Source organism: Crocodylus porosus, unplaced genomic scaffold, assembly GCF_001723895.1.
Source record: "Crocodylus porosus isolate Cpor-Errol unplaced genomic scaffold, CroPor_comp1, whole genome shotgun sequence".
In the NCBI taxonomy this organism is placed as follows: domain Eukaryota; kingdom Metazoa; phylum Chordata; order Crocodylia; family Crocodylidae; genus Crocodylus; species Crocodylus porosus.
The window spans coordinates 57564619-57591214 of NW_017728951.1; the positions used below are offsets into that span (position 1 = coordinate 57564619).

The 26596-nt window shown below is 44.5% G+C and overlaps 1 protein-coding gene across 2 annotated transcripts in view; it reads left to right on the top strand.

Moving 5' to 3' along the window:
* Positions 1-26596, top strand: part of GRID1 (glutamate ionotropic receptor delta type subunit 1) — a 1072773-nt gene that overhangs the window by 942383 nt on the left and 103794 nt on the right. Inside the window, exons 9-11 of one of the 2 annotated variants that reach the window (XM_019555843.1) lie at positions 13274-13363; positions 16045-16242; positions 19508-19832. In XM_019555843.1, the coding sequence (XP_019411388.1) occupies positions 13274-13363; positions 16045-16242; positions 19508-19832 (613 nt within the window). Of the gene's footprint in view, positions 1-13273; positions 13376-16044; positions 16243-19507; positions 19833-26596 lie in introns of both variants that reach the window. The other variant, XM_019555842.1, reaches the window with a different exon arrangement.

Here is a 26596-nt window from a genome sequence, read left to right on the forward strand (position 1 = left end):
AGCATGTGTGCTCCATGCAGGGATGTGCAGTTCTGAGTCTCTGTAATGGTGAGAGTTGCTGGTTCTGCAGGGTCTTTGGTTTTTTGAATGCTGGTCTTGTCTCTGTTCCTGGATGAGGTCCGTGTTTCCTGGATGAATCAATGCGAGGTGATGACCCAGTTGTTACAGGCCATTCAGTAGAGGCCTGCTACCATTGTATTTCAATCATTCCCAATCCCAATCCCACTCATTCATTGGAGAACCAATTTACATGGGAGGAATACGTGACTCATACAGTTGTGACACACAAGGGATGCCTGGGCAGAGGATGCAAGATGGAGACTTGACACATAAAATGGAAACTTGACATGACTTTGGTTCACTTACAAACACAGGCCTAAACCATACAATATCCATATGAAACAAAAAAAAAATCAATACAAAAATGATAATAATACAATATAAAACAATGGATACAAAACCAAAAACTTGCTACCAAAATAAAAATGTTTAAAGCTTATCCTACATCTTAGCTTACTTATACTTATCTACAGGGAATAGAGTGGGAGATAAAAAGTCAGAAATGGTTGGGGAAGGGGAGGGAATGCAATTAAAAAGAAAAAGAAAAACTGAGGGTTTTGCTACAATGAAAAAGGAGCACCCACAGCTTCCCATCTAGGATCGTGGTGGCAGCCCAGCTGGGCCCACCTGGCAGAAGGGGTGTTTTTCCACTCTCTCCCTACCCACCCCTGAGAGTTCCCAGCACAGCAAGAAGTGTTGCAGCCCTGCACTGCTGCTTTTGGCTGCAACTGAGGTAAAGGAGCCTGCCTGCCACAGGAGGATTTGGTCCGGCCTCCATTAAAATCTGACCTGGGAAGCAGGTTGACACCATTTACAATGATAAGCAATAGTTCAGAGGGTTATGATTTAGCAGCTTTGGTGAAACAGCACTGAGATGGCTGCTTCTTCCATGACTAAATTTATGATACATAATTTCTTATGTTTGAATCTTTTTGTGTTTTCCTGCATTTTCCATACTGCTCTTTAAACTCCCTTCCTCACTCAGCAATGAATTACCACATTTTATCAGATCTTCCCTGCTAAAACTGAATGGGGAAAATTTGGGTTTCCCTGAAAACCCCACAGGACTGTGAAATTCTCTGAGTTACTGGGGACAAAAGAGAAACCAAAAAATGCCCCCTATCTTAATGTATTTTTCACACAGAGATTGCTGGCATTATTGAATTATCAGCTCTATTTTTTTAATGAGATTGAATTCTGAATTTTGCTTTAAGAGTAGAATCAGCAGGGTAATCACCATAGCAACTAAAGAATGTGAGGTGAGTATTGTTTAGAAAAGAGTTAATGAATATATAATGTTGATTTTTTCCCATGAGATACATTTGCGGCAACCGTGCACAATATTGCTATAACCACCTCTCTTAAATGCTCCCTTATTTCAAAGGCTATCTTTCATATTAGTTCCAAAGTACCAACATATAGGGTCTCCTTACTTCTATTTTTAAAACTTATTTACATCAGACATAGTGAATTATGAAATTGCAGTGGCAGAGGGAGATACTAAGGGAATAAAACCCACAGTTTTAAGTTGTCCACATGGATAGCCATTTTTTTTGGCTTAAATTTCTAGTCTTTGGCCTACGTTTGGGCATTGGTAAATTGAAAGATATGACTGTTTTCCATATCCTTCAGTTTACTGTAAGGGTCATGTCTGCTTTCCAGAGGTATTCACATTAACACTGTCTACATTTCCAAAGTGTTTCCTATCACAATGAAGTACCATCTTTCTTAGGTTGGTGGAACTGTAGAAATGTCTTTGTGCTGTAATAGTTCTGGGTCCCAACCTGACCTGAAGAATGCTCAGACGTGAAGAAAAGTGATTTGTGCCTGTCATGGGGTGGGGTCCCCAAGGATGGCGGTGATCTCTTAAGGCCCCTTGACTCTGCAAATTTGGCCTGATGGGCATCCTCTTTTCTTACCCACCACGTCTTGATGTAAATGTAAGGTAGGGAGGCTGCCTTGATGCCCAGTCAGACATAGTGCTGATAGACTTCCCTGAACCCTGTGGGCTTGTGGGCTATATGCGTAGCTCCAAACCACCCCTTTATCATGCCCCAAGCCTTGCAGATGGTATTGCTGTTGTCTCTCCCAGGCCTTACTATGACTTGGCCCCTTGGCGCTGGGCTCTCCGCAGCGCTGTCTCTGGGCCCCTCAGCGCTAGGCTCTCCGCAGCTCTGCCTCTCTCTCTGTGCCCCAACATGCCACATCCCCACTGGCACCGGGGTCCCCACACTGCCGTGGGCCCCCAGTGAGGCCATCTCCTTCCCCCAATAGCCTCATCCAAACTACCAGTCTTATAAAACAACAGCCAAACATAAGCCCCTGGGCTATAATATAACACAAACTGCAGAAGGTGTGCTCTGCCCCTTTACATTACTAGGAAGAGAACTTAGTCAGGCCTCTTCCCTTCACTCACTCTAGGAAGGCTTCTTCACCCTTGACTGCCAGCAGAGAACTGAACTCCCTAGTCCCTGTGCTGGGGTTTATATGGGCCCAGGGCCCTGCCCCTTCTGGCCAGCTGACCAGGTGCAGGTGCAGGTGCAGGCTAATTGCCTCATCAGCTGGTTGCCATGGCAACCTGGACCTGGGCTCCTGTCTGGTTCTTTGGGCTCTCCCCAGGCAGTTTCTGCTCTTGTAGGAGCAGGCACCTAAGTGCCTTCTAAGAGTGGCTTCTAAGATCAAGACTTCTAGAATATTTCTAAAGGCTGGAAAATAGCATTAACAGTGTTTTAGAGAAAATAGAAAATGAAAGACAAAGACTTAGTGTGAAAGAGTGAGAGAGAAGAAACAAAAGCCCTGAGGTGCTTACGTACTGGGCAGGGGAGGTCAGGAGAAGAAAAGCAGCCGGCAGTGACAGACAGGCAAAGTGAAAGCAAGCAACACTGACAACATGGCTGGCTGGCAGGGCTGCAGCTCAAGACCAGAAGGGAAGAGAAGCAATCGCCACACTTCATCTCACTCCGGATTGGAGGGGGGAGGCTACTCAGAGGTATTTCTGGCCCTGGAAGGAGTCAGAAGGGGTCAATTCCCTGCAAGTTGCAGAGAGGTGTGGCTGAGCATCTTGACAGGCAAGTCTTGCGAACCCTGAGAAATGCTGCAGGTGTGACCCAGAGAAGGAGGCAGGCAGAGGTCTGCCCACATAAGGCTTCTGATAATCTCTGGAGCATTGTGATGGCTCAGGATCTGGCAGAAAGGCAAGAAGAATTTCTGTTTTCAGGTTAGAGCCTCACTGCATGTGGGAAAGATCCCACTGGGACTGTGAAGGCTCACAAGTAAACCAGGATAGGCCTGTGTTGAGCAGTGACTGGATTAACTGGGTTGGGTATTTTTCTGTTTGTTATTTGGACATGAGAGCCTGACCCCAGGTGAAGGGGCATGGACTGAGTCCAACAAAGAGACTGAAAGCAGTCAAGTTTTGCTTCCTTTTGGAAGGGTATGTGCTTAACTAAAGCCAACAATCAACCTGGTGGCTGAGGGCAGAACAATAAACATACAGGCAGCATCAAGATCTAGCTGCAGAGAACTATGAATGCCATCTGAAGAGGCTAGGTTGGGGTAAAGGGCAGATTGGAGCCCCACAGAAGAAAACAGGGATTGAGACCTGGTAGGATCACATTGGGCATTGCCTCCTAGCAATATAATATCATAAGTCATGGCAGGAGAGAAACATAAGACCAGCTTCCTAGCAAACCAGGTGATCTGAAGTCGAGGTCCACCCTGTCATCGCCTATAGGGAAATGAGCTCAGGGCAGTGACAACAAGCCCTACAACACCTACAGTCATCACACTTAGAAAAGGGGGGGGGATGGGAAAGGTAAGTATCTGCATCTATCAAGCTTGCCAGTACCTTTTAGGAAGAATAATGAAGAGCTGGCAAGGCATATTGTTATCAACACAACAAATACTTAATTATCTGGTATAATGTTCTAGAACTATGACATTGTAACATTAACTATATATTTTCTATGTTTGTACATTCCGTGCTAATTAGCTGAATGTAGGCTGCTGGCATTTGGCTTACAAAATTTGCTGTATGTATATAAAAAAACCAGAGGGAGAGAGAGATGTTTTTAAGTGGCTTTTAAATACATTTCCTTGTAAATTAAAATCATTGGATGTACATCATTATGTAAATGAACATTTATGCTTTTTTAATAATATTGTCTATGTTTAATGCATTTTTGGTAGAGCTAATTATCCATTTCATAAAGAACAATTTGTCTTTCCTTTATGTTATTTTATAAATTGGGGAAAAAATACCCTACTCTCCCGTAAGTACTGCATGTTCAGTTCCATAGGGAGAAAGAATAGAAAGGGAGGAATATTTTCCAGAGTCAAAAATGGAGGTAAATACTAGAAGATTAAGTATATAACACAGATTTCCACTAGAATTGTGTGACGCTATTGTACTCCAGGGGCTGGCAGCTAGGGCTGTGTGAAGCTTTGGTAGCTGATTTGATTCAGAGGGGAATGAATCTCCAAATTCAAATCAAACTAAAAGCTCTGAATTGATTTGAAGTATCTGAATCAATCTGGAAAAGATTTGGTGATTTGGCCATAGACTAAACCGGTAATTCTGTTGGGGTTGGGGAGGGGGGAGGGAGGGATTGCGGCTGCGGCTGGGACAAGCTGCGCAGCTGGGGTGGGGGGCACATTACTCCAAGAGAGGGTGGGGCACAAGATGTGAGCACAGCAGCACTAAGTACAGGGGTTCTGCCCTGCTGCTGCTTGCTCAGCCAGAGGGGTGGAAGGGCAGGATGCAGGTGTGGCTCTCTCTGGGCAGAGGTGGGCAAGCAGTGGCAGGGCATAGCCCCTGTTCCCAGTGCTTCCGCACCTGTATCTTGTGTCTAACCATGCCACCTGGCAAGCAGCAGCAGAGCAGAGTCCTGCTCCTAGTGCTGCTGTGCCTGCATCCCACACCCCACCCCATGCTGGCTGGCAAGTAGTGTCAGCACAGAGTCCCCACTCCCAGCACTGCCACGCTTGCATCCTGCACCCCTTCTCCTGTGCCAGCTGGCAAGCGGCAACAGCGCATAGTCACTGCTCCCAGCACTGATGTGGGTGTGGCAGCACTGGGAGTGAAGCCTATACCCTGCTGCTGCTTCCCCAGTCAGTGCGGGGGGGGGGCGCAATGCAGGTGCAGCTTGCTCCAGGCAGAAAGGAGCAAACAGCAGCAGGGTGTAGCCCTCACTCCCAGTGCTGCTGCACCTGCATCCTGTGTTGGCCTGCACCAGCTGGCAAGTGGCAGCAGGGCAAAGCCCCCCACTCCCAGTGCAGATACGAGTGCAGCAACACTGGGAGTAGGGGATATGCCCTACCACTGCTTGCCAGCCGGCATGGAAAGCCACAGGAAGCGGGTGCAGCAGTGCTGGGAGTGGGGACTATGCCCTGCTTCTGCTTGCCCCCTTCCACCCAGAGCAAGCTGCACCCACATCCCGCCCCTCCCCTGCCCCAGCCGGGCAAGTGGCAGCAGGGGACAGCCCCAGCTCCAAGCACTGTCATGCCCGCATCCGGTCCCCACCTTCCCAAGTAACGCACCCCTCACCCCGTTCGGGCAACTTGTCCCATCTGCAATCCCTCCCTTTCCCACACCCCTTTCCTTCTGCCTCCTCCAACTCCAACAGGCTTACCAGCTGGACGTAGCTGTGTCAGCTGCCTGTTTAGTCTATGGCTGAATCTCTGAAACAGTGCCAAATCTTTTGGAACTGATTTGGCCATATCAAATCAGGACAATGATTCGAATCTCCGAATCAAATCACTGTCCTCCAAATCAGCGGAATCCGATGCAAATAATTGCCACTTTGCATCAGCCTACTGGCAACTGTTTCAAGCCATGGGTCAGAACAGCCCAGCTCCAGTCCAGTGTGTTTCAGGTGGCTTTGGCGTATCAGCAGTGAAGGGGCTTTTCCTGTGTCCAGGGCCAGGCAGATGGGGGCTGCTACCACTTTTTTTTATCCCCCAGCTGTCTGGCTGGGGCATGAGAACAGCTTCCAGCCAGATGGGAGGTGTTCTGGGGCCAGACATCTTGGAACTATGTTCCCGCTGCTGCCACTGTTTCTCCCCAGCTGCTTGCTCCATGGCTGTAGCATGGGTGCAGCTTCCAGCTAGTGGGGATCTGCACCAGAGCTGGACAGCTACAAACACTGCTGCCGCTTCTCCGTGACTGGCTCCCCACAATCCAGGCTGTACCGTGGGTTAAACTGGAATCTGCTCATCGCCACTTCAATGATTCTATAGAATAAAATCAATATCTAATAAATATCTAAAAGTAACTCTCTTATAACAATATACAGTAAGCAGGTAGGATTACATTGTAACATAGGAATAGCATGTAGAATTAAATCAGTGGGATGATTATGAGAGATGAGACACTTTGAAGGAAGACACAAGAAACCATTTTGTGGAATCAGATAAAATGAACAAAAATATTCTTAATCTTATCAGACAGTCATTAGTTTAGGAGCATAAATATTCACTTTTTATGCTAATGCCAATTTCCGAGCTGTCTTTATTAGATGAGAACTGGTCAATTTTCCTTCCTGTATATTGGACCGGAAAGAGATTGATTGTAACCCACTGTTAGGCAGTAACTTGAGAGGTAGGAGAACTAAAATCAAATATCTGCTGTACTGACTATTTGATTATTTATTCAAAGTAGCATCATAAGAAGAGACTGAAGGAGATGAGGAGATGAGCCTTGCGTGTTAGATTCAGGTTAAGTCCCTGCACTCTATGTAACTCTAACCAGGAACTTGAACACAGTTTTCTCAGTGTTTGCTCTAACTATCAGGGTATTGGCTAATCCTGGTTGAGTTTTTATCATGGTTTTTGTAAAAAACCTTGTAAGGTCTCAGTCACATGCCAGTATAGAATGGGAAATATTTTAAAATATCAAAATTTTTCATAGGACACAAAATCAGTTTCCTGTCCAACTCTTGTTACCATAGACACCTATAGTGTTACACTTACCATGCTGTTATGCAGAAATCAAGTGCTGTAACTACTGCCCTTCATTTAAAGTAGTTGTAATGAACCTTTACACATCTTTCTGGAATCAGGCAGCTGAAAGAATAGAAACCACTAATGGATGTGTCGCCACTTCAAACAAGATGAATATGAGTCATCAGTGTGACAAAGTCATCAGAAAAGCTAACTGCACTTTATCATGCATCAGGAGATGCATGACAAACAGAACCAAAGAGGGGATACTTCCTCTTAATCGGGCACTGGTCAGAGCACAGTTGGAATACTGCATGCAGTTTTGGGCGCCACACTTCAAGAGGGATGTGGATAACTTGGAGAGGGTACAGAGAAGGGCCACTCTTATGGTTAATGGCTTGCAGGCCAAGCCCTACGAGGAGAGACTAAGGCACCTGGACCTTTTCAGCCTCTGCAAGAGAAGGTTGAGAGGCGACCTTGTGGCTGCCTATAAATTCATCATGGGAGGCACAGAAGGGAATTGGTGAGGCTCTACTCACCAAGGCGCCCCTGGGGGTCACAAAAAATAATGGTCATAAGCTAGCAGAGCAGATTTAGATTGGACATTAGGAGGAACTTCTTCACAGTTAGAGTGGCCAAGGTCTGGAATGGGCTCCCAAGGGAGGTGGTGCTCTCCCCTACCCTGGGGGACTTCAAGAGGAGGTTGTATGGGCATCTTGCTGGGGTCATCTGAACCCAGCACACTTTCCTGTCTATGCAGGGGGTCGGACTCGATGATCTATTGAGGTCCCTTCCAACCCTAACATCTATGAATCTATGAAAGATATAGTTGTAATGGCAATCCAGGAGACTCCTGGATTCATGGAATGCCTACAGCAATAGCACATGTAGTGCTGTTCAGGAATTTAAATTGTGTTTGCAAAAGGGCAGGCTGTTTTTGCTGGTTATTGTTTTAGTAGCAGTATGCGCATGTGAGAAAGAAGCAGGAAACACCACAGGAACAGGCATAGGAATAGGGTGTACACAGACATCAGCTTTGTGCCACCATAAAACATATTCATAGTGACACAAAGGCTAAGTGGACAGATCTCCATGCCCCTTGTCATGCCTCAAATGCCCAAAATTTGTGGCTGCAACATAGGTGGTATGCTTTTCGTGCCCCTATTTTGCAGCTAATTATATATTAGCTTTAAGGCAGAAGGGCATGACCAGGACAGAACTGCCCATACTCTCCAGTTGCCCCAGGCAGACACACCAGGGCATCAGGGGCCTGATCCTGCATGCCTCAGGAATTGGCAGTCTCAGCCTGGGGACCACACTGAAGCTGGCTTTCTCCAAAGATGCAGAGATGCTCCCAAGAGATTTCTGGAGTTTTGGGTGCAACTTAAGACTCAGAAGCATGGAGCTATGGGCAAGAAAACAGGATTTATACTTCTTTATAAATAAAACGCCTGTACTGCAAATATAACTGATTTTATCATTTTACTTTCTCCTGAAACGTGGACTAACTGCTCAGGTGAAACCAGGGTAGCAATACTTATAATCTTTTAATACAAACAAGCTATACAGAGATATATATTTTTAACAACTGTCTCAGTTTTTTGGGTTCTGTTCTTATTCTCATCAATTCTACATTGATATCTGTGTAGTTACTCTAGATACTTTATGGTGTGAAATCATTATCAGATACATTGATGTAGCTGGGCTAATTATGTAAGTGAGGGACCAATCCTGACTGACTTTTATGACTTGAACTCCCATTGGTAGATGATAGGTTCCGACTTACTGATGGGAGCCCTAAACTGCAACGCATTGAGTGCTTCATATTTATTTCACTTCCCTGTCAGAAAATGTGCACAAGATGCTTCCAACACCTCATACAATGATACCTTTTGTGATGTGGTATTACCAGATTAGTAGCCAAATAGTAGTTGTTTTTCTATAGTATGGTGAAATGTACATTTATGGCTATGGGTTGTTTTTATGGGCTCTGAATCATGTTACAGTTCTTAGTTTCTCTCTAAACTTTTTTCTGTTGTTCAGGTCAAAGATGGTCAGCCAGAATTTTCAAAGAAAGTAGCGTTTCATCAAGAATTATAGTTGTTTTCCTAGCTTAGGCTTTAGATTTGACTTTTTTTATGCAGAGAATTATAAGACAAAAGAGAGCCTAGTTACAACGTTTAAAGTGAAAAGCTTGCTTGAATGTGCTTTCAGGAAGCCTAAACCCCCCAATTCAGTAACTGGAGAATCAAAAATACTCTGGGTTGCTTCAGCAATTATATTTTATAGAGACCAGTGGTTTATGAAATGTATTCTATAAGTGGCTGGTCTTGCAAGTAGTTGTTTGTCATAATCAGAATTAGAAGCTATATATTTCCTATCAACGGATGATTGTGCTCTAACCTTTGCCTTCACAGTGCTGGTAGGAACATAATACATTTCCATGAAGAATGAAAGCTGTAACAGTCTTATCAAACAGAAGCAGCACTTGTTTTGTTTAACAGTGCTGGAAATTAATTTTTCAGGCACTGATCTTGACAGGTCAGCTGTCAAGAATTAGTGTTTGTATCTATAAATTAATTGATCCTATAAAAAAAAAAAAATCTGTCCACAAGAACAAATGGAAGTCAAAATTGACACACTTTTGAAAAATGAGATGGTCTGAAGCACAAAGATTCAGAGTAAAAATCCCTTTTGGTGAAAGGTTTTCCTCATGTTCCATTTATCAACCTCATCTACATCATTTACTTTTTATAGACTGGAAAATGTACTTCTGCATACAAAATTGTGCAGTTGCAGGCAGAAGTGATATAAAGAAAAACACAAAAATGTTTTTGATATATTCCCTTGTTCATCAGCCTCATCTGTCTCATATATGAGGAACCAAAGCCCTCTCTGCCAGCACTCCTGTTTTTAAACCGAAGCAAAAACGTAGATTTATATTTGTGTGGTATATTTCCTGGTCCTATTTGAAAGTTCCGAGCATAACAGGTATGGCATGGAATAGATTTAAAATTGAAATAGGTTGCTATATTCAAAAGCCTCATGAAAAAATCCTTGTATAGATGGGGCAAGGAATTCTTAATTTAACAATTAAACGGGGTAATAAGAAAGTATGTTTCACTATCCTTTTCTAAAAAATTTGCAGCCATATCCTTAACTAATGCAAAGTCACCTAACTTCCTTTAAATAAACTGAGATATGCCAATTGATGGAAGATGAGAATCTGATTTTTTTCATGGAATGTTAACAAAAATGAGTAAAATATTGACATCTTTTATGAATAAATATATTACTTTAAATGGAAAAGCTAAATTTTCTTCTAAATTTCACTAACTGTAGCTTTCTTTGCTCAGGGGGGTTACTGCAAAGGCTAGCATATCCCAAGGGAGCATTTCCAAAATTATATCTCAGGTTGAGAAGCTTCAGATATGGCTTACTGTGGATTTTGGGAATGTCCTTAGGAAGGCAAATAGTACTTATACCTATGCAGCCGTTAGCACTTGGAATTCTTAAAGTACATCAGGTGTCACCTTTCTTACACTATTCCCATTTTCAGAGGACATGAACCTTTTTCTGATGCCCACACTAACTCAACTGTCCATTTGCAACAGTATGACAAACAAAGCATTCACCTGACATGGCGCTATGTGATCACTATTACAGTTGAGTACTCCCTTGTTTCACTTCTAATCATCAGCCTATTGTTGAGCAGACAAAAGTGTAAATTTGTTCTTGTTAGTTGGTTGTGTATAGCCACTGTTAAATTAAAGTTTAACCAGTGACATTATCACCATATTATGTTCTTTCTCAGGAAGATTTTGGCTACTTATCCTAAGGGTTAGGGTTGGATCCAGAGGGGCCGCAACCCTCCTTTTAGATTGGATCCAGCCTGGGAGCCTCTGAAGACATTTTTAAAGTCTCCAAAGCGCATAAGAATCCCTCTCCTTCCCCTTTTTGCTCAAGCATGTCCCCTTTCCATCCCTTCTCTACCCTTCCCTTCCTGCTGCTTCTGCTTTCCCTTGGTTTGGGGTGGGATAAAGCTTTAAAGCAGGTCTTTGGGTTGGCTCAACTGGGAACAGTGAAGGCAAGAGAGATGATGGGCAAGGGGTTCCCCCCCCTATGCCTGGGGGACCAGGAACGGTGGGCGAACTCACTCCCCTTCCCATTTTCCTGCTACAGCTAGGGTGACCACCTTTTCAAAATGGAAAGGTGGGACATATGTCCGCCTCCCTACCTCCTCCCTGCCTACACAAGCTGTACAGCTAGAGCAGAGTGTAATGGAGCAGGAGTGGATATGGGCTGCCTACTATGGACTCAGGGTTCCCTGTCCTGTTTCCTTTCCTCCAGGACCCCTGCACCAGCTGCATGTCCCCTGCCCACCCAACAGCAGCAAGGGACACAACTCCATGCTGCCGCACACCTCCCCCCGACTGCTGCCAGATGCCTGGGGGTGCCTTGCCATGGCAGTGTAGCCAGCAAGAGGCTCCTCGGAGCACGGCAGCAGGGCAAGAAGCCCCCAGCTTCCTTCAGGCAGCCCACATCCAACTCCACCCTGTGTACAAATCTGGGGGCCACATACATCTCATGTTCCCTCATGGGGTGCATGCAACGGTAGGGAGCTGCCCCCACCCCAGCCCCAGGCCTCATGCGCTGCCCTTGCTGAGCAGTGCCCTCATCCCTTGCCTTACTTTTCCCTTCACTGTGGAGGCCTCAATCTTTCCCCTCCCCAAAAGACTTACCTGCAGGGAACTGTTCTCCATACTGCCTGGCTATATTGTCCACCATATTCATGCATGCATGTGGTGCCCCTTGCATTCTTCTCCCAGCAGCCCCAAGCAGCCCCTTGCAGGCTGGAACTCTGCCAGCCTACAGGTGGATGGGTGGTCAACCTAGCTACAGCTGTTGCTGTTCCCAGCCCACACATACCTCAGCTGGAATGGGCAGGAGTGGTTTTGAAGCTTCCATGCCCCTGCAATAGGAAGTGAAGGGTGAAAGGGGAGGGGAGGAGAAGTGCCTCTGAGCATGGAGGGGAAGGTAGGGACTCTTATGTGCTTTGAAGATGTAAAAAAAAAGTCCCCACAGGTTGCTGCAATGGGTGTTCCTACCAGTTCAGGGGACAGGAGATTGGAAGTGGGGGGTCCTGCCAACTCTGCAGTGCGAGTGACTCCTCCTGCACCATTCCCCACACCAAATCCTGGATCTGTCCATGCTAAGGATTAACTATGAGTAGGAAGAAATCACAGCTCATAGGTCTTTGGACCATTTATAATTTTAAGGGGTATATTTTATATACCACAGCACATTATTAATCTTTAAGAGGAAGAACTGACAACAATTATAAGTGATTTGGACCTCTGTATCATGTATTACCCACTAAGAACAAATAATTTCTTGATTTTCTATTCTAAGTGAAAAGGAGCTACTGACTTTGGGGAGCATATTTATTGTGAAGAACTAATAGGCCTTTGGAGAATGACTTCTGCATTAAGCTTTCTGTCAGAAAACTCAATGCCATTCAGTTTAATGCAACATATTTAACTGAAAAATAGTGTATTTAGAGACAATGAGTATTGCAGGGCTGAGTTTAAACAGGGTGCATCAAACCATATGTTTCAGGGATTATGGGATGTTTGATCTTCAGTGGCCTTGATGCTCAAGAGAAAAGGATTTGATAGTCTTTTTTGGAGACAGAAGAGGAGGAATAGGACAAGGAAAGAAAATAGCTCTTAAAACAAGATTGCAAAAAGATCTAAGAATCTTTTCCATGCAGATAGAAGGAGAGTGCATTGCACATGATAATAACAATTTCAAGGTTTTTCACACAACTATGAACCACAGGGTTATTCTCATCTTTGAGCTGCAGGGTTGTGCAGCAGAAGAAGAAATCTGGTTTTTGATAAGCAGCAGGAAATGGGAGAGATGGGATCAACAAAGGAGAGGTGGGGTGGTGGGAACATAGATAATCTTGAGGATTGTGCCAAAGAGAAAAGTTAGATCAAGTGATTTAAGTGAAGTCATATGGCAAGTATTACAGATAACAAAGCAGGGTTATTGTGACAAGCACTGAAGAAGAAACGTTAAGTGAAAATGTCCATTTATTGATCTCCTTACTTGTTATTATTACAACGCTATTGAGGAGTAAAATATCTCATTGTCTCCCCACTATCCTTCTGCATATTCAGCTATAAAACATCTCTTAAGTGTTTTAGGTAACTTAGAAATGTTTGCACCTATTATTCATTCCATATCTTCTGTGTTATTTCTGTTTTAGTTGGCAACATGGGACTCTGAAAAAGGAATGAATGGCAGCCTACAAGAGCGACGTCTGGGCACTGATTTACAAGGACTGACACTGAAAGTGGTGACTGTCTTGGTATGATCCTATTTGAGTTCAGGAAACAAAATATTCAAAAGCAAAATGATGTGACAGAACGTTCCCTCAACGTTTTCCCTTACCTCTTTTAAATCTACGTCATCTACTAAGTCTGACCAGTTGCATAAACAAGGAAGATGCACAGTGCCCTTTTATTTTGCTGTTATTAATTTATGGACAGTCTTTGAATTGAAGCAAGGCTGTGTTCATCTTATGTGTGGTTGGGGGCTGCAGGCCACACTGTTCATAGGTCCTGGACCACATGCTATGCAAGCTCCATGCTGTGTGGGCTTCCAAGGATGCCTGGTGCAAGAATAGCATGACTCCTCCCATGCACAGAGACCCTATCAGCCACAGCCACAGAAGCAATGTAGGGAGTATAGCCAGGTGGGAGACACAGTCAACATGTTAACCCCCTTAGACTGGATGCACCTTACAGACTCACAGTTGGACAGCTGTGATTTAGAGTAATGGTTATTGAGATATAGTGCTTATTTTGAATAGTCTTTTTAGGATAAAAATTATCTTGTGCAGAAAACCAGGCTGAGGTTCCACCCCATAGGCTCATAGGTTTAAAGTCCAAAAAGACCAGTTTGATGACCTAATTCCAACTTCTGTACAGCAGATGTCATGGCATTTCATGAAGTGATTCTTCCATCAAGGCCATAACTTTCCGTTGAGCTAAAGCATGTGTTTTGGAAGGGTGTCTGGGCTTCCCTGGAAAAGTCTGTATGTGTTGACGGGGGCCCACTCTCTATAAGCTATTTAGATGGTGCAGTTGAGTGCACGCTTACTAAATTTCGGGTTGTAGCTGTGTTGGTCTAAGGGCATAGGCAGACAAGGTTTTTAAGGTAAATCCGGTATCTTTTATTAGACCAACTAAAATAGTTGGAAAAATTCTTCTTTGCAAGCTTTCAGGTACAAAAACTCTTCATCAGGCTGAGGAAGCATCTGACCAATGAAGATGCTTCCTCAGCCTGATGAAGGGTGTTTTTACCCAAAAGCTTGCAAAGAAGAATTTTCCAACTATTTTAGTTGGTCTAATAAATGATATCGGATTCACCCAAAGAACCATGTCTGCACTTAGCAAATTTGCAAATGACACCAAGTTGGGTAGAGTTGCAGATATGTTGGAGGGTAGGGCTAGAATCCAGAATCATGTAGATAGGCTACAGAAAAAGCCACCATCAGTCAGATGAGACTCGACAAGGATAAGTGTGAAGTCCTGCACTTGGGATGGAATAATTGCATGCACAAAAGCAGACTGGGGAATGACTTGGCTGGGTTGCAGTACTTCAAAGCGGGACCTGGAGGTTACAGAGGACTGTAAGATGAATATGAACCAGCTATATGCTCTTGTTGCAAAAAAAGCCAACAGCATACTGGGTTGCATTAGTAGGAGCATCACTTGCAAATCAAGGGAACTGATTTCTTCCACTGGTAAGGCCTTGCTTGGAGTATTGTATTCAGTTTTGGACCCCACACTTTCAGAAGGATATGGACAGCTTGGAAAGAGTCCATCACAGAGTAATAAGAATGATTAGGGGCCTGGGAAGTGAAACTTGTGTGTGTGTGTGGGGAGGGGGGGGAAGCTGAAAGAGCAAGAGGAGAAAAGAAGACCAAGGAGGGTTTTGATAAATCTTCAGATACCTGAAGGAGAGTTGCAGAAAGGATGTAGATGGTTTTTCTCTGCGGCTGTAGAGGACAGGACTAGGAGCAATGGCCTCAAGCTGCAACAGGGTAAATTTAATCTGGAGATTAGGAGAACCTTTTTGACTCTGAGGGTGGTTAACTATTAGAACAGCCTACTTGGAGAAACTGGACTCTTAATCCTTGGAAGTTTGCAAGAGCTGGTTGGATGGGCACTTGGCTGGGATGGTTTAGTCAGGGACTACTCATGAGCAGGGGGCTTCACTAGATGACCTCATGAGGCGTCTTCCAACCCTACTTTTCTATGATTCTAAGAGTTCCAGTTAGCTAAATGCTAAATTACAAGCAAATCTGATTTGAATATATTTCCAGAAGGAAATGGCTTGTTTCATTTAATTGTAGCACTGCTAAGCTACTAAAACATACCTGCTAAGGGAATGCTTACTTTATGGCTACTTAATGTGCTCAACAGGGTGACCACATAGTGATATTTTTGCTTCCAAACTGAAACTTTTGCCCATAGCAATTATTTATCTGTTGGCTGAAAGTTCCTATAGTGTGCAGTTTAAAGGATGTAAGTTTCTTAAGTTATGGCCTATGTATTTCTTCTCCTTTATCAAAGTGCATTAGAGAGACATGGGAAAATGTATAGATCTTTAGGGCAACTTTTCATATGTTCTTATTTTTATTCCCTCTGGCTGGTAATGGGTGTGGTCATATCTTCTTCCCTCCACAGAGGAGGTGAGAAGCTCCATCCATAGAGGACATCTGCGCTACTTTGCTGATATGGCTAACAATGGCTCTAAAAGCAGCAGGGTTATCATGCCTTTGACCAAAGAACACACAGCTTGCATCAGACTAAAACATCCCCACATCACAGGATTCTCTTTCCCATAGTTACTGAAGTGTGTTTTGTTCAGTTCAAAAAGAAAAGTCATTTAAGGCACCAGCCTTCATAAAACTAGTCATAATGATAAAGCAATAAAATAATTATTTTAAAGACATTGCTTTCTTCTCAGGAAGAGCCTTTTGTGATGGTAGCAGAGAATATACTGGGGCAACCAAAGCGTTATAAAGGATTTTCCATTGATGTACTGGATGCACTCGCCAAGAATCTGGGCTTCAAGTATGAGATTTATCAAGCTCCTGATGGCAAATATGGACAACAGCTGCCAAACAGCTCTTGGAATGGCATGATTGGAGAACTCATCAATAAGGTACATAGAGTAGCAGCAGCATAAGAATCTGAGGTCTCTGGGAATAGAAAAGGGACTTAATTTTTTTTTTTAAAAAAGGTTGTTGAAGCCCTCCTTGCAAAATACAGACCGTGAATTGGAACTAAATTTCTAATAACAGTGTCACCTCTTTCTTGGGTTGTTACATCTAGATCTAAACTCTGTGCTTTTAGTCCTGTCTTTTAAAATAAGGGCTATAGTATAAAGTGTATTATTTTGTTTACAAAAGCATGTTCTCAACACGTAAAGGTAAGTTTTTCATGTGTAAGAATGGAATGTATGTTCTTATACGGAAATTAGATATCAAAATGTATATACCACTTCCATTCTAAATAAAATATTTTCTGCTATACCGGTGTAACAAACTAAACTAAAAAAGTTTCTGCAACATGGTTTCTATTAGACTTTGCTTTCTTTATAACAGTACCATTTTATAAAGATCAGTTGTTTGACCACAAAGAAAGAAGTTATAAATAATGATGCATTGGAAAGAAATGGCTTGAAGGAGAAAGGGAAACTAGTCTCAAGATGATTTAGTCACATAACAATAAGACGACCATATTATTTTCTTAGTCATATTGCAAATCTGGAGTATGTTAATAGAACAGCATTAAATTAACTGAGTAGCTGGTGCAAATCTCCAAGAGAGCTTAAATTGGAAAGTGTTTTGTTGATGTTCTTACCTTCTAACATGGGACGAACATTATTAAAATAGCACAAGGTGAATCAAAGGAAATAATATCGAATGGTGTTGCCCTTTGCAAAAGAGGTTGCTCTCCTGTCATGCATTCTTTATTAAAAGTAATAGGTTTCTCATTATCTGTTATTAGTGCGAAGAGGATGTTTGAAATTAAAATTAGAGCAAAACAAAAGATCAGCACAGTTGTAAATTATCAGTATAGGTAGACATGTTCACATATACAGCATCACAACATTTTCAACTCTTTAATATTAGATAAATATGCAGAAGTTCTCACAATTTATGCCTGCTTTTCTGAATTTCATTATTTGAAAATGTGGTTCGAGTTCTCTTGAAGTTTGCTTTTTTCTGAGCTATCATATAGTGTTCTGCTACTGTTCTCACCACTCATGTCAGTGGGCTTGGACCCAGCACTGCACCCCTTTCCTTTTTCAAAGAAGTTCAGAAACAGGAACCATGCAGAGACAACATGAGTACAAGCATGAGTGTGCTTTTTTATAATGTAAAAGAAAGCTGCTTTTATTCTTTGTGGGTTTGATGGACTGGTTTCAGTTGCTTCTTATTTTTGTTCAAACCAGCTTCATTCAAGCTGGTTGACTGTTTGAATGAAATTCAATAACAGTTGCTAATTGTATCTCTACAATACCTTTAGGAATTTTATTATAAAAATAAAAGGACAATTACTGATAACAGTTATAATTTTTATTTTCTATCCGTTTAAAAACAATAAAAATTTTGATTAATTTTGAGAAAATTATCTAGGAGCACATCTGCAAGGGCCCAGCAGGGGACATAATGCTCAGGGGTAACCAATATGGTTTCAGCTAGGGCAGATCCTGCCTAACGAACCTGGTTTCCTTTTATGATCAGGTCACAAAGTCGCTGGACGAGGGCATTGAGGTCGATATCATCTTCCTGGAATTTAAGAAGGCCTTTGACACTATTTCCCACCACAGCCTCTTAAAAAAACTAGGTGACTGCGGCATCGATGCCTACACAGTCAGATGGGTGGCAATTGGCTAGATGGTCGCACCCAGAGAGTCATGGTGGGCAGGTCATTTTTTACCTGGAGGGATGTGGGCAGTGGAGTCCCCCAGGGCTTGGTCCTGGGGCCTGTACTGTTCAACATCTTTATCAGCAATCTGGATGTGGGTGTGGAAAGCATGCTGTCCAAATTTGCTGACAACACCAAGGTGTGGGGTGAGGTGGGCACACTGGAGAGGAGGGACAGAATCCAGCTAGATCTAGGCAGGTTACAGAGGTGGATGGATAAAAATAGGATGGAATTCAATGCAGACAAGTGCAAAGTACTGCATCTAGGGAGAAGGAACCAGCATCATACCTATAAACTGGGGAACACCCTTCTTGTCAACACAGCGGCAGAAAGGGATCTTGGAGTCACTGCTGACTCCAGGATGAATATGAACTGCCAATGAGAGAAAGCAGTCAGTAAGACTACGTGTGCCTTGTCGTACATCTACAGATGCATCACAAGCAGGTCCAGGAGGGTGATCCTTCCCCTCTGAGGCACTGGTCAGGCCACAGTTGGAGTATTGTATTCAGCTTTGGGTGCTGCACTTCATGAGGGATGTGGCTACCATTGAGAGGGTCCAGAGGAGGGCCACTCGCATGGTCAAGGGGCAACGGGTTAGGCCCTAAGAAGAGAGGCTAAAGGGCCTGAATCTATTCAGCCTCCACAGAAGACAGCTGAGAGGGGATCTGGTGGCTGTTTACAAACTCACCAGGGGGGGACCAGCAGAAAATGGGTGAGGCTCTGTTCCCTCAGGCACCACCATGTTTACTAGGAATAATGGCCACAAATTGTTAGAGAGAAGGTTCAGGCTGTACATCAGGAGACATTACTTTACAGTTAGGGCTGCCAGGCTCTGGAACGGACTTCCAAGGGAGGTGGTGCTCTCTCCTACTGTGGGCATCTTCAAGAGGAGGCTGGACAGATATTTGGCTGGGGTATTATGACCCCAGACCTCGTTCCTGCCCGGGGCAGGGGGTCAGACTTTATGATCTGTTTAGGTCCCTTCTGACCCTACGCACTATGAAACTATGAAAAAGCCACTTTCAACATGAATTCTATTTAAATAATGAGTTCAAACATTGCAGGGCTTGATTTGAGACCTTGTTGCAGTTTTTAAGGTTTTAAGTCATAGTTTCCTGATATATATTACTGCTTTGTGCAAATGTTTTATGTGTATGAGAAACTCAAATATTACATATGGGTAACAGTAAAGACTCAACATACACAAAAAAATCCGAAGTGTTACAATGCTTAGGGTATGTTGATACTGCTTTCATGGTGCTCTTGATAAGTAGATAGGAATGGGAGAGAGAGCATTTGAGAAGGAAAGATTAAGGTTGTAGGGACATAGATATTCATCCAAATTTCAATTTAAAATAAGATTAGAGAAAGAATGAGTTACGAACATAAGCCATTGGCTATTTTGGAACTCTTATGGTCAGGTGTACAGAATTCATAATTATGTATACTTTAGAGCCACTCTGCAAGTCTGACTGGTTGCATTTCTGTTACAGAGAGCTGATCTAGCCATCTCAGCCATCACCATAACACCGGAACGGGAAAGTGTTATTGATTTCAGTAAGCGGTACATGGATTATTCTGTGGGAATTCTAATCAAGAAGCCTGAAGAGAAAATCAACATCTTCTCTCTCTTTGCTCCTTTTGATTTTGCGGTATGGGCCTGCATTGCTGCTGCCATCCCTATAGTTGGTGTCTTGATATTTGTGTTGAACCGAATCCAGGCAGTAAAAGCACAGAATTCTTCACTGTCTAGTCCTTCTGCTTCCTCCACTCTTCACAGTGCCATTTGGATTGTGTATGGAGCCTTTGTTCAGCAAGGTACTGTCAGTATTCAATAGTTTATAAAATAACATTAAATCATACTTAGGACTTACAGCCTCAGTATAAAAGTGCATGTTAACCTTTAGAAAATAATGTTTTGAAATGTAGATTACAGAGCTGCTCCATGGCTCAATGCACATTACAGCATAAGGATAATATATGCTTATAAACAACAGAACCTGAATGGTTGTATACTCCACTGCTTCTCATACCAGCAAAAAATAATTTAAAATTGATTTTTCCCCAAGATGTGGGGGCACATAAGTAAGACATTCTAGAGAATTCTGTTTTCTTAAAATATTTGGTACCAAATATAATCCTGATTATGTAATCCTGATTCCTTTAGTCATAAGAGTTACTTTGTTCATGTGATGATTTAGTCATAAAAATCTCATTATGTAATCCCACTGAATTCAACACTGAGTTCACTGCCCCTCCCCTCCAGAAACACTTGGATAGGGGAGATTTCTGCCGGGCTCTTTGGAGCTGTGGACCTGGGGTCACTGAGCCTTTGTTTAGCCCTTGGGCTTTGGAGCCCTGTGACTCTCTCTTTCTCTCACATCCTGCCCCTCAAGATGCTGCAAGGCGCTTCACCTTCTTGCCTTTCTATGTTGCCATTTGATTTGCTGCCTTTTTGTTCCTCTCTCCTTTTCCCCTCATTCGGGCCGTCTTCATCACAATGTGATAGGAAGTCCACCACTGAATTCACCTTTCCTGGACTGTATGCAATGCAGAATTGAAAAGGTTGGAGAGCCAATGCCCACCTCATTATGCAGACATTATCTGTTTTTGCGGTGTTTAACTATCTCAAAGGGGCATGGTCAGTTATCAATTTAAATTCGCTGCCCAACAGGAAATAACAAAAATAGTCCACCCCCCAACAGATAGTGAGACATTCACGTTCCACAGCGGAATACCTTTTCTTGTGTTCATTCAGTTTCCGACTAGTGTAGGCTACTGGCCGCTCCACTCCATCAACATCCTGAGATAAAACTGCTCCTAGTGCGAACGCCGAAGCTTCGGTCTGCAGAGTGAAGGGTAGCACGAAATTGGGGTTATGGAGAATTACCTCTTGGCACAAGGCCTGCTTAAGGTCTTCAAAGGCTTAAAGGCTTTCCATCGACCCGCGTTTCATTCAATGTCATATGACTTTCTGCCCTTAATAGTCTCGACAAAAGGGGTTGCTATATCATCAAACTTGGGTATAAATCTTTGGTAGTAACTTGCAAGCCCTAAGAAGACCCCCATTTGCTTCTTCATTGTAGGAGCGTGATATTCTCTAATAGCTTTCATTTTGTCAGCGAGGGGTCTCGCTCGTCCTTGCCCCACTAAAAATCCTAAATATTTGGTTTCCCTCTTTCCCAGCATGCACTTCTTTGGGTTTGCTGTCAGTCCTGTTTGCTGAACTTGAGTAAGATGGCCCTTAAAGCCCTTAGATGTTGTTCCCATGATTCTCTGTAAATTACGGTATCATCAATATACGCTGAGGCGTAACCTTGATGTGGAGCGAGTACCCAATCTATCAGCATCTGAAAAGTGGCTGCCGCCCCATTAAGCCCAAATGGCATTCTTTTAAATTCAAAAAGACCCCATGGTGTACCGAAGACAGTCTTGGGTTGGTCTTCCTTTCTCAAATGCACTTGCCAATAGCCTTTGGATAAAACTAGCATTGATATAAACTTTGCCTGACCTATACGCTCTACTAATTAGCTCACCTGTGGCATGGGGAACACGTCAAATTGTGTCAGGGCATTTAGCTTGTGAAAATCTACACTTATCCACAGACTCCCATCCGGTTTTGTAACAGCTACTAATGGGCTATGCCATGGGTTGCATGATGGTGTGATAATCCCCTGAGTTAACATCTTTTCCAGCTCCTCCTTAATAGGTTGATACCTATGGTACGGGATCCTCTGCCATTTCCCTCGTACTACATGACCCTCTTGGGTCACAGTTTTGTGTTTAACCCCTGCAGCTTTCCCTGGACTGTCCGTGAAGACATTTTCAAACTCTTTGATTAAACCTTGCAGCTGTTTCTGCTGTCCTACCTCCAATTGCCTCCCCACGGGGACCCTATCACAGTCTCCAGGGTCTCCAGGATTGTCCATAACCTGGTGCCCAAACTCCTCCGGCTTGGGGTCAGGAGAAATCAATAGTCCCTCAGGCTCGTGCCACTCTTTAAGAAGATTTATGTGGTACACCTGTTTTTCTCTCTTGGCCCCTCGGTGTAATATCTCGTAATCTACAGGTCCCATTCTTCTTAGTACCGTAAAAGGGCCTTGCTAACATGTCAACAACTTACTTGTTGAACTAGGCAACAGCACCAGCACCTTTTGCCCCACTTTTAACTCCCTCTCCTTAACGTGCATATCATATCTCTCCTTTTGTTTGCTTTGTGCCTTCTTCAAGTTCTTCTGTGCCACTTCCCTTGCCAACTGGAGGCGCTCTTTTAAATCCCGCACATACTCTGACGCCCCTCTTCCTGTGTTAGGGTCTGTCTCCCACCTCTCTCTCACTACATCTAACAAACTCCTGGGTCTGTGTCCATAGGTTAACTCAAATGGCTAATACCCCAGCGATGCTTACAGGGCATCCCTAATCGCAAACAGCAAAGGGGGCACCAGCAGGTTCCACTTTCTTGGCTCTACCTGGGCACATTGGCACAACAGCCCTTTAAGGGTACCGTTAAAATGTTCTACCAGACCATTTGTTTGGGGGTGGTACACTGCCGTCCTTAAATGATGGATCTGTAACACTTTTCACATGGAACCCAGTACTAGGGACATAAAATTAGACCCCTGGCCAGTAATAATCTTCCTAGGGATACCAAGTTTTGCTACCCATATCATTAGTTCTTCTGCAACCCTCGGCCCTGTCACGGCTTGCAACGGGATAGCCTCCAGAAACCTGGTCGCATAATCTACTAGCACTAAAACAAACTGGTGCCCCACCACACTCTGAGGTAAGGGGCCTACTATGTCTAAAGCCACCCTAGAAAAAGGCTCTCTAACCACCGGCATCGGCTGCAATGGCACCTTGGGGGGCTTATAAGTGCTCACTTTCTGACATATTTCATAGACTCAACAGAATCCTTCCACTGCCTCATACATGTGGGGCCAAAAACACCATCTAGCTAGGTGGGCTTTGGTCTTATTTTTGCCTAGATGTCACCCCAAGGGATTCCTATGAGCTAAGCACAGAAGTGGTTCTCTGTAAGGTCTGGGTATGATTAACTGTGCACCTCTTCCCCTTTGGCTTTACCCCTCTTAATCCTATATAATAAACGCTTACACATCTCATACCGTGGCACCAGGTTATTTTGTTCAGGGTGCGTTACCTGCTGGTCGATTCTCTCTTGTTCGGTTTCCCTGAAGGCCCGCAGTTCTTCATCACTCTCCTGGGCCTCACAGAATTGACTGCTACTGACCAGTGCTTCTATCCAGTTCCTCTTCTGTCCCTGTACCTGCCCCGACTAGTCCTCTAGCGCCCTCAGCACTATAGAGCAATGCTAAAACTTCAAAAATTTCTGGCCAATCTCTACCCAATGTCATAGGATACAAAATCTTTTGCTCCAATACCACCAGGATTCTTCTGCTGACCCCATTCACCTGCACATGCAATAAACGGCGTTCATAGTATGCCTTTTGTCTTTGGAGGCAGACCATCTGCACGCCAGCATGTCTCAGGACTCGTTTCCAGGCAATCAAGGATGGGCGAACCAGAGATTGGGTTCCTCCTGTATCAACCACGGCCTGAACCAGCCGGCCTTTCACCCACACAGTCACCTCAGGTAGGGGTTGTACCATATCTGTTGAACTGTCCCCTACACCACAATCCATCAGTTCCGCATCTTGTGCTTCCCTTAGCCCTGTTCGATGATCCACGGATTCTGTCACGGTTTCTCTTGGTCCTGGTATTGTCCGTAAACCCCGGGAACGGTTTTGGGCTATATGACCCCTTCTTCCACAGGTGAAACAGACCAGCCCCACTGGACTTCCTTTCTGCACCAGTCGGGCTTTGAACATCCAGTCCCGTGCCGCCTGGCTTAGGTTGTGTAGGACTGCTCGTTACTCTATCCCTGTCGTTGTACCGCACGAATGTCCCGCCCCGGGGTAGCCTCCACCCCAATCCTGCCTGCCATGACTTTGTTCCTTCAGTGGTGGGATTCAACTACTGGGGCTTATCTGGAGTCTGGGATCTCTGGACGGCAGTCTTCTGCGAGGCTCCAACCTCCCCTACACCTCGCCCTGATACCCAGCCTTGACGAGTTGCTGAAGTCTCTCAGCCTGATCTTTACCTCTTGATGTAGTGGGTACTGTACTATGGTACAGATGTATACGACCTAACCTGACCTTGGATTGAGCCAACTCTAAGGCCCACTGCGGCCTTCCCTCCTACCCCTCCAAAAGTGAGAAATAGAAAGAAACCAAAGGAAAACACTGCCAGTAAAATTCCTGACCTCACACAAAATGGGCTACCCTAGCCCTGAAAATTCCCCAACTAACCCTGTCCCGGGTTATATGTTGGGTGGTTATCAACCCCTGAGTGCCAAACTGGACTACTGCTGGTCCCTCAAGTTCAGCCCACTCTGTCCCTCGCCGGGCAGCTCTAGCCAGTAGAAGCTTGTTTCCTGCAGCCCCTCCCGCTGCTTAGGCTCTCTGATCCCCATCTGGGTTTACTTCTGGAGCTTTTCCATTCCTATGCCGATCCCACCTGGGTTGCTGACTTGACTTCCATCACCCTGTCTTCAGGGCCCTCCCTGCTGTCATCTTCTTTGTTCTGAACCCTTGGATCTTCTTCCTCGACTCCTTCGCCGGGAAGAGGGGCATCTGCCATACTGCTGTCGGCTTCCTTCTTCTGGCAGTCTCTGATGCAGCCTCCTGCCTCGTGGAAGGTCATCCGGACCCTTCTCACCCCTAATCGGGGTTCCAAAGACACCTCTCCTGGTGACTCTGCTCCTGATCTTCCTCCCTCTTCTTCATCCAAACTGCCTTTTATCTTCCTGCACTGGCTCCATTCACTCCTCCCTGCAGCTGGCTGCAGTTTCAAAAAGACATGGCTAATCAGCCATGTGGGTCCCGCCACCATTTCCGGTCTCACTGCAGCATCAGCTGCAGGTAAGGGAGTCTCCATTTCTTTTCCTCTTTCCTCGCCTTCCCTGTTATGTTCTGGGTCTCAGGGTTCCCCCTTGGCACCTCGGGGTCTATCCCCCGTATCTTCCCTGCGACACTTTCTTATTTCCTTTATTCTCTCTTTCATCTTTTCAGTCTGCGTCCTGCCCATAACCTCCTCCTGTCCCTCTTGTACCTTGATCCCACCACATTTCTCCTTGTGCCACATCAAAGTCTTCTGCCAATTGCAGGGGTTCTCAGAAAGACTTGGGGCAATGGCATATTACCCATCTCTGGGTGTCTTCCTTCAAATCAGCTCTAAACTGTTCCAACAGTATTTGGTCACAAATTTCTTCTTTGTATTTGACTTCGGGTTTAAGCCATTTATTCATAAGATCTATAAGGCTTTGCCACAGAAGTCGGGGTACTTTTTCTTCCTTTCGCTTCCTCCTTCTAAACACCTGCCAGTGTCTTTCTGGGATTATATTAAGCCTTTGCAATATCTCATCTTTCACCTTATCATAATCCTGGGCGTCTAACCGGGTCATGGCCCTATAAACCGCTTGGGCCTATCCAATCAAGAGGACTCCTAATTGTCCAGCCCATCTCGACTTTTCCAATCCAGACGCTATGGCTGCCCTTTCAAAAATGTCTAAAAAGGGCTCTGGATCATCCTCTTTAGTCATCTTGGGCAACCTAATGTCCAACAGGCCCCTTTGGGCCCAAACCTGTTGCTGAATCAGGTGCTCCTTTATAGCCATCTGCCTTGCCGCTTGCTGCTGCTGCTGCTGCTGCTGCTGCTGCTGCTGCTGCTGCTGCTGCTGCTGCAGCACCTGTGCCATCAGGCTCATGGTCTGTTGCAAGGATTCTGGCCTTGTCAACACCGGTTGGTGCTCCATTTTGATCCCTCTTGGGAGACAGTTGCTGAATTCCTGGCCAATGCACCACTGTCAAGTACCTCGGTCACTTGCAAACCTGTAGGACACCTCCTGCCGATAGACTAGGGTGGGACCATTTCTAATTGGAGATCTACACACCCACAGTCACCTGCCATGACTTGATGTTAAAGGAGTTGGTTCAGTACCTGTACGAGTAGTCCCATTAGTAGTCTCACCGTCGTCCTGCAAAGGTCCTACATTCCTGAGGGCTCAGTCACCCCTACACCCTCGCCCATTCCACCGGGTTCTGGTCAGCCAGTTGGTCTTTCAATGTGACCTTGGTTCCAATCAAAAAAAAAAAAAAAGACAGGAAAACAAGAAAACAAAACAGGTACTTTTGGCCTGGGTTATTGTTCCGGCTGCTTTTAGCCAAGAGCAAAGCAAATTGACCTTCGTGAGGTCAGTCCCTCTTTGGTGGCTCTCTCTGAGCCTCTAGTTGAGGTTGCCATGATTCCCTTTAGCACATTAGGTCCATCTGTGACACCATTTTTGGCTTGTGCCACTGTTATGTGCTTTACGGTACCTCAAAATCTATTATCCCCCTCTATTAGGGATATTACGGTACAAAACTCTGCTGGGCTCTGCCAGCTCAGCGTTTAAACAAACAGTTCTGAGCCATGCGGGTCAGCAGTCTTTGCTCTAAGTTCCCTCTGTGGGGCTTACTCTTTGCAAGGGTCTCCTACTGGCTCTCCATGTCCCTCTCAGGGTTCCA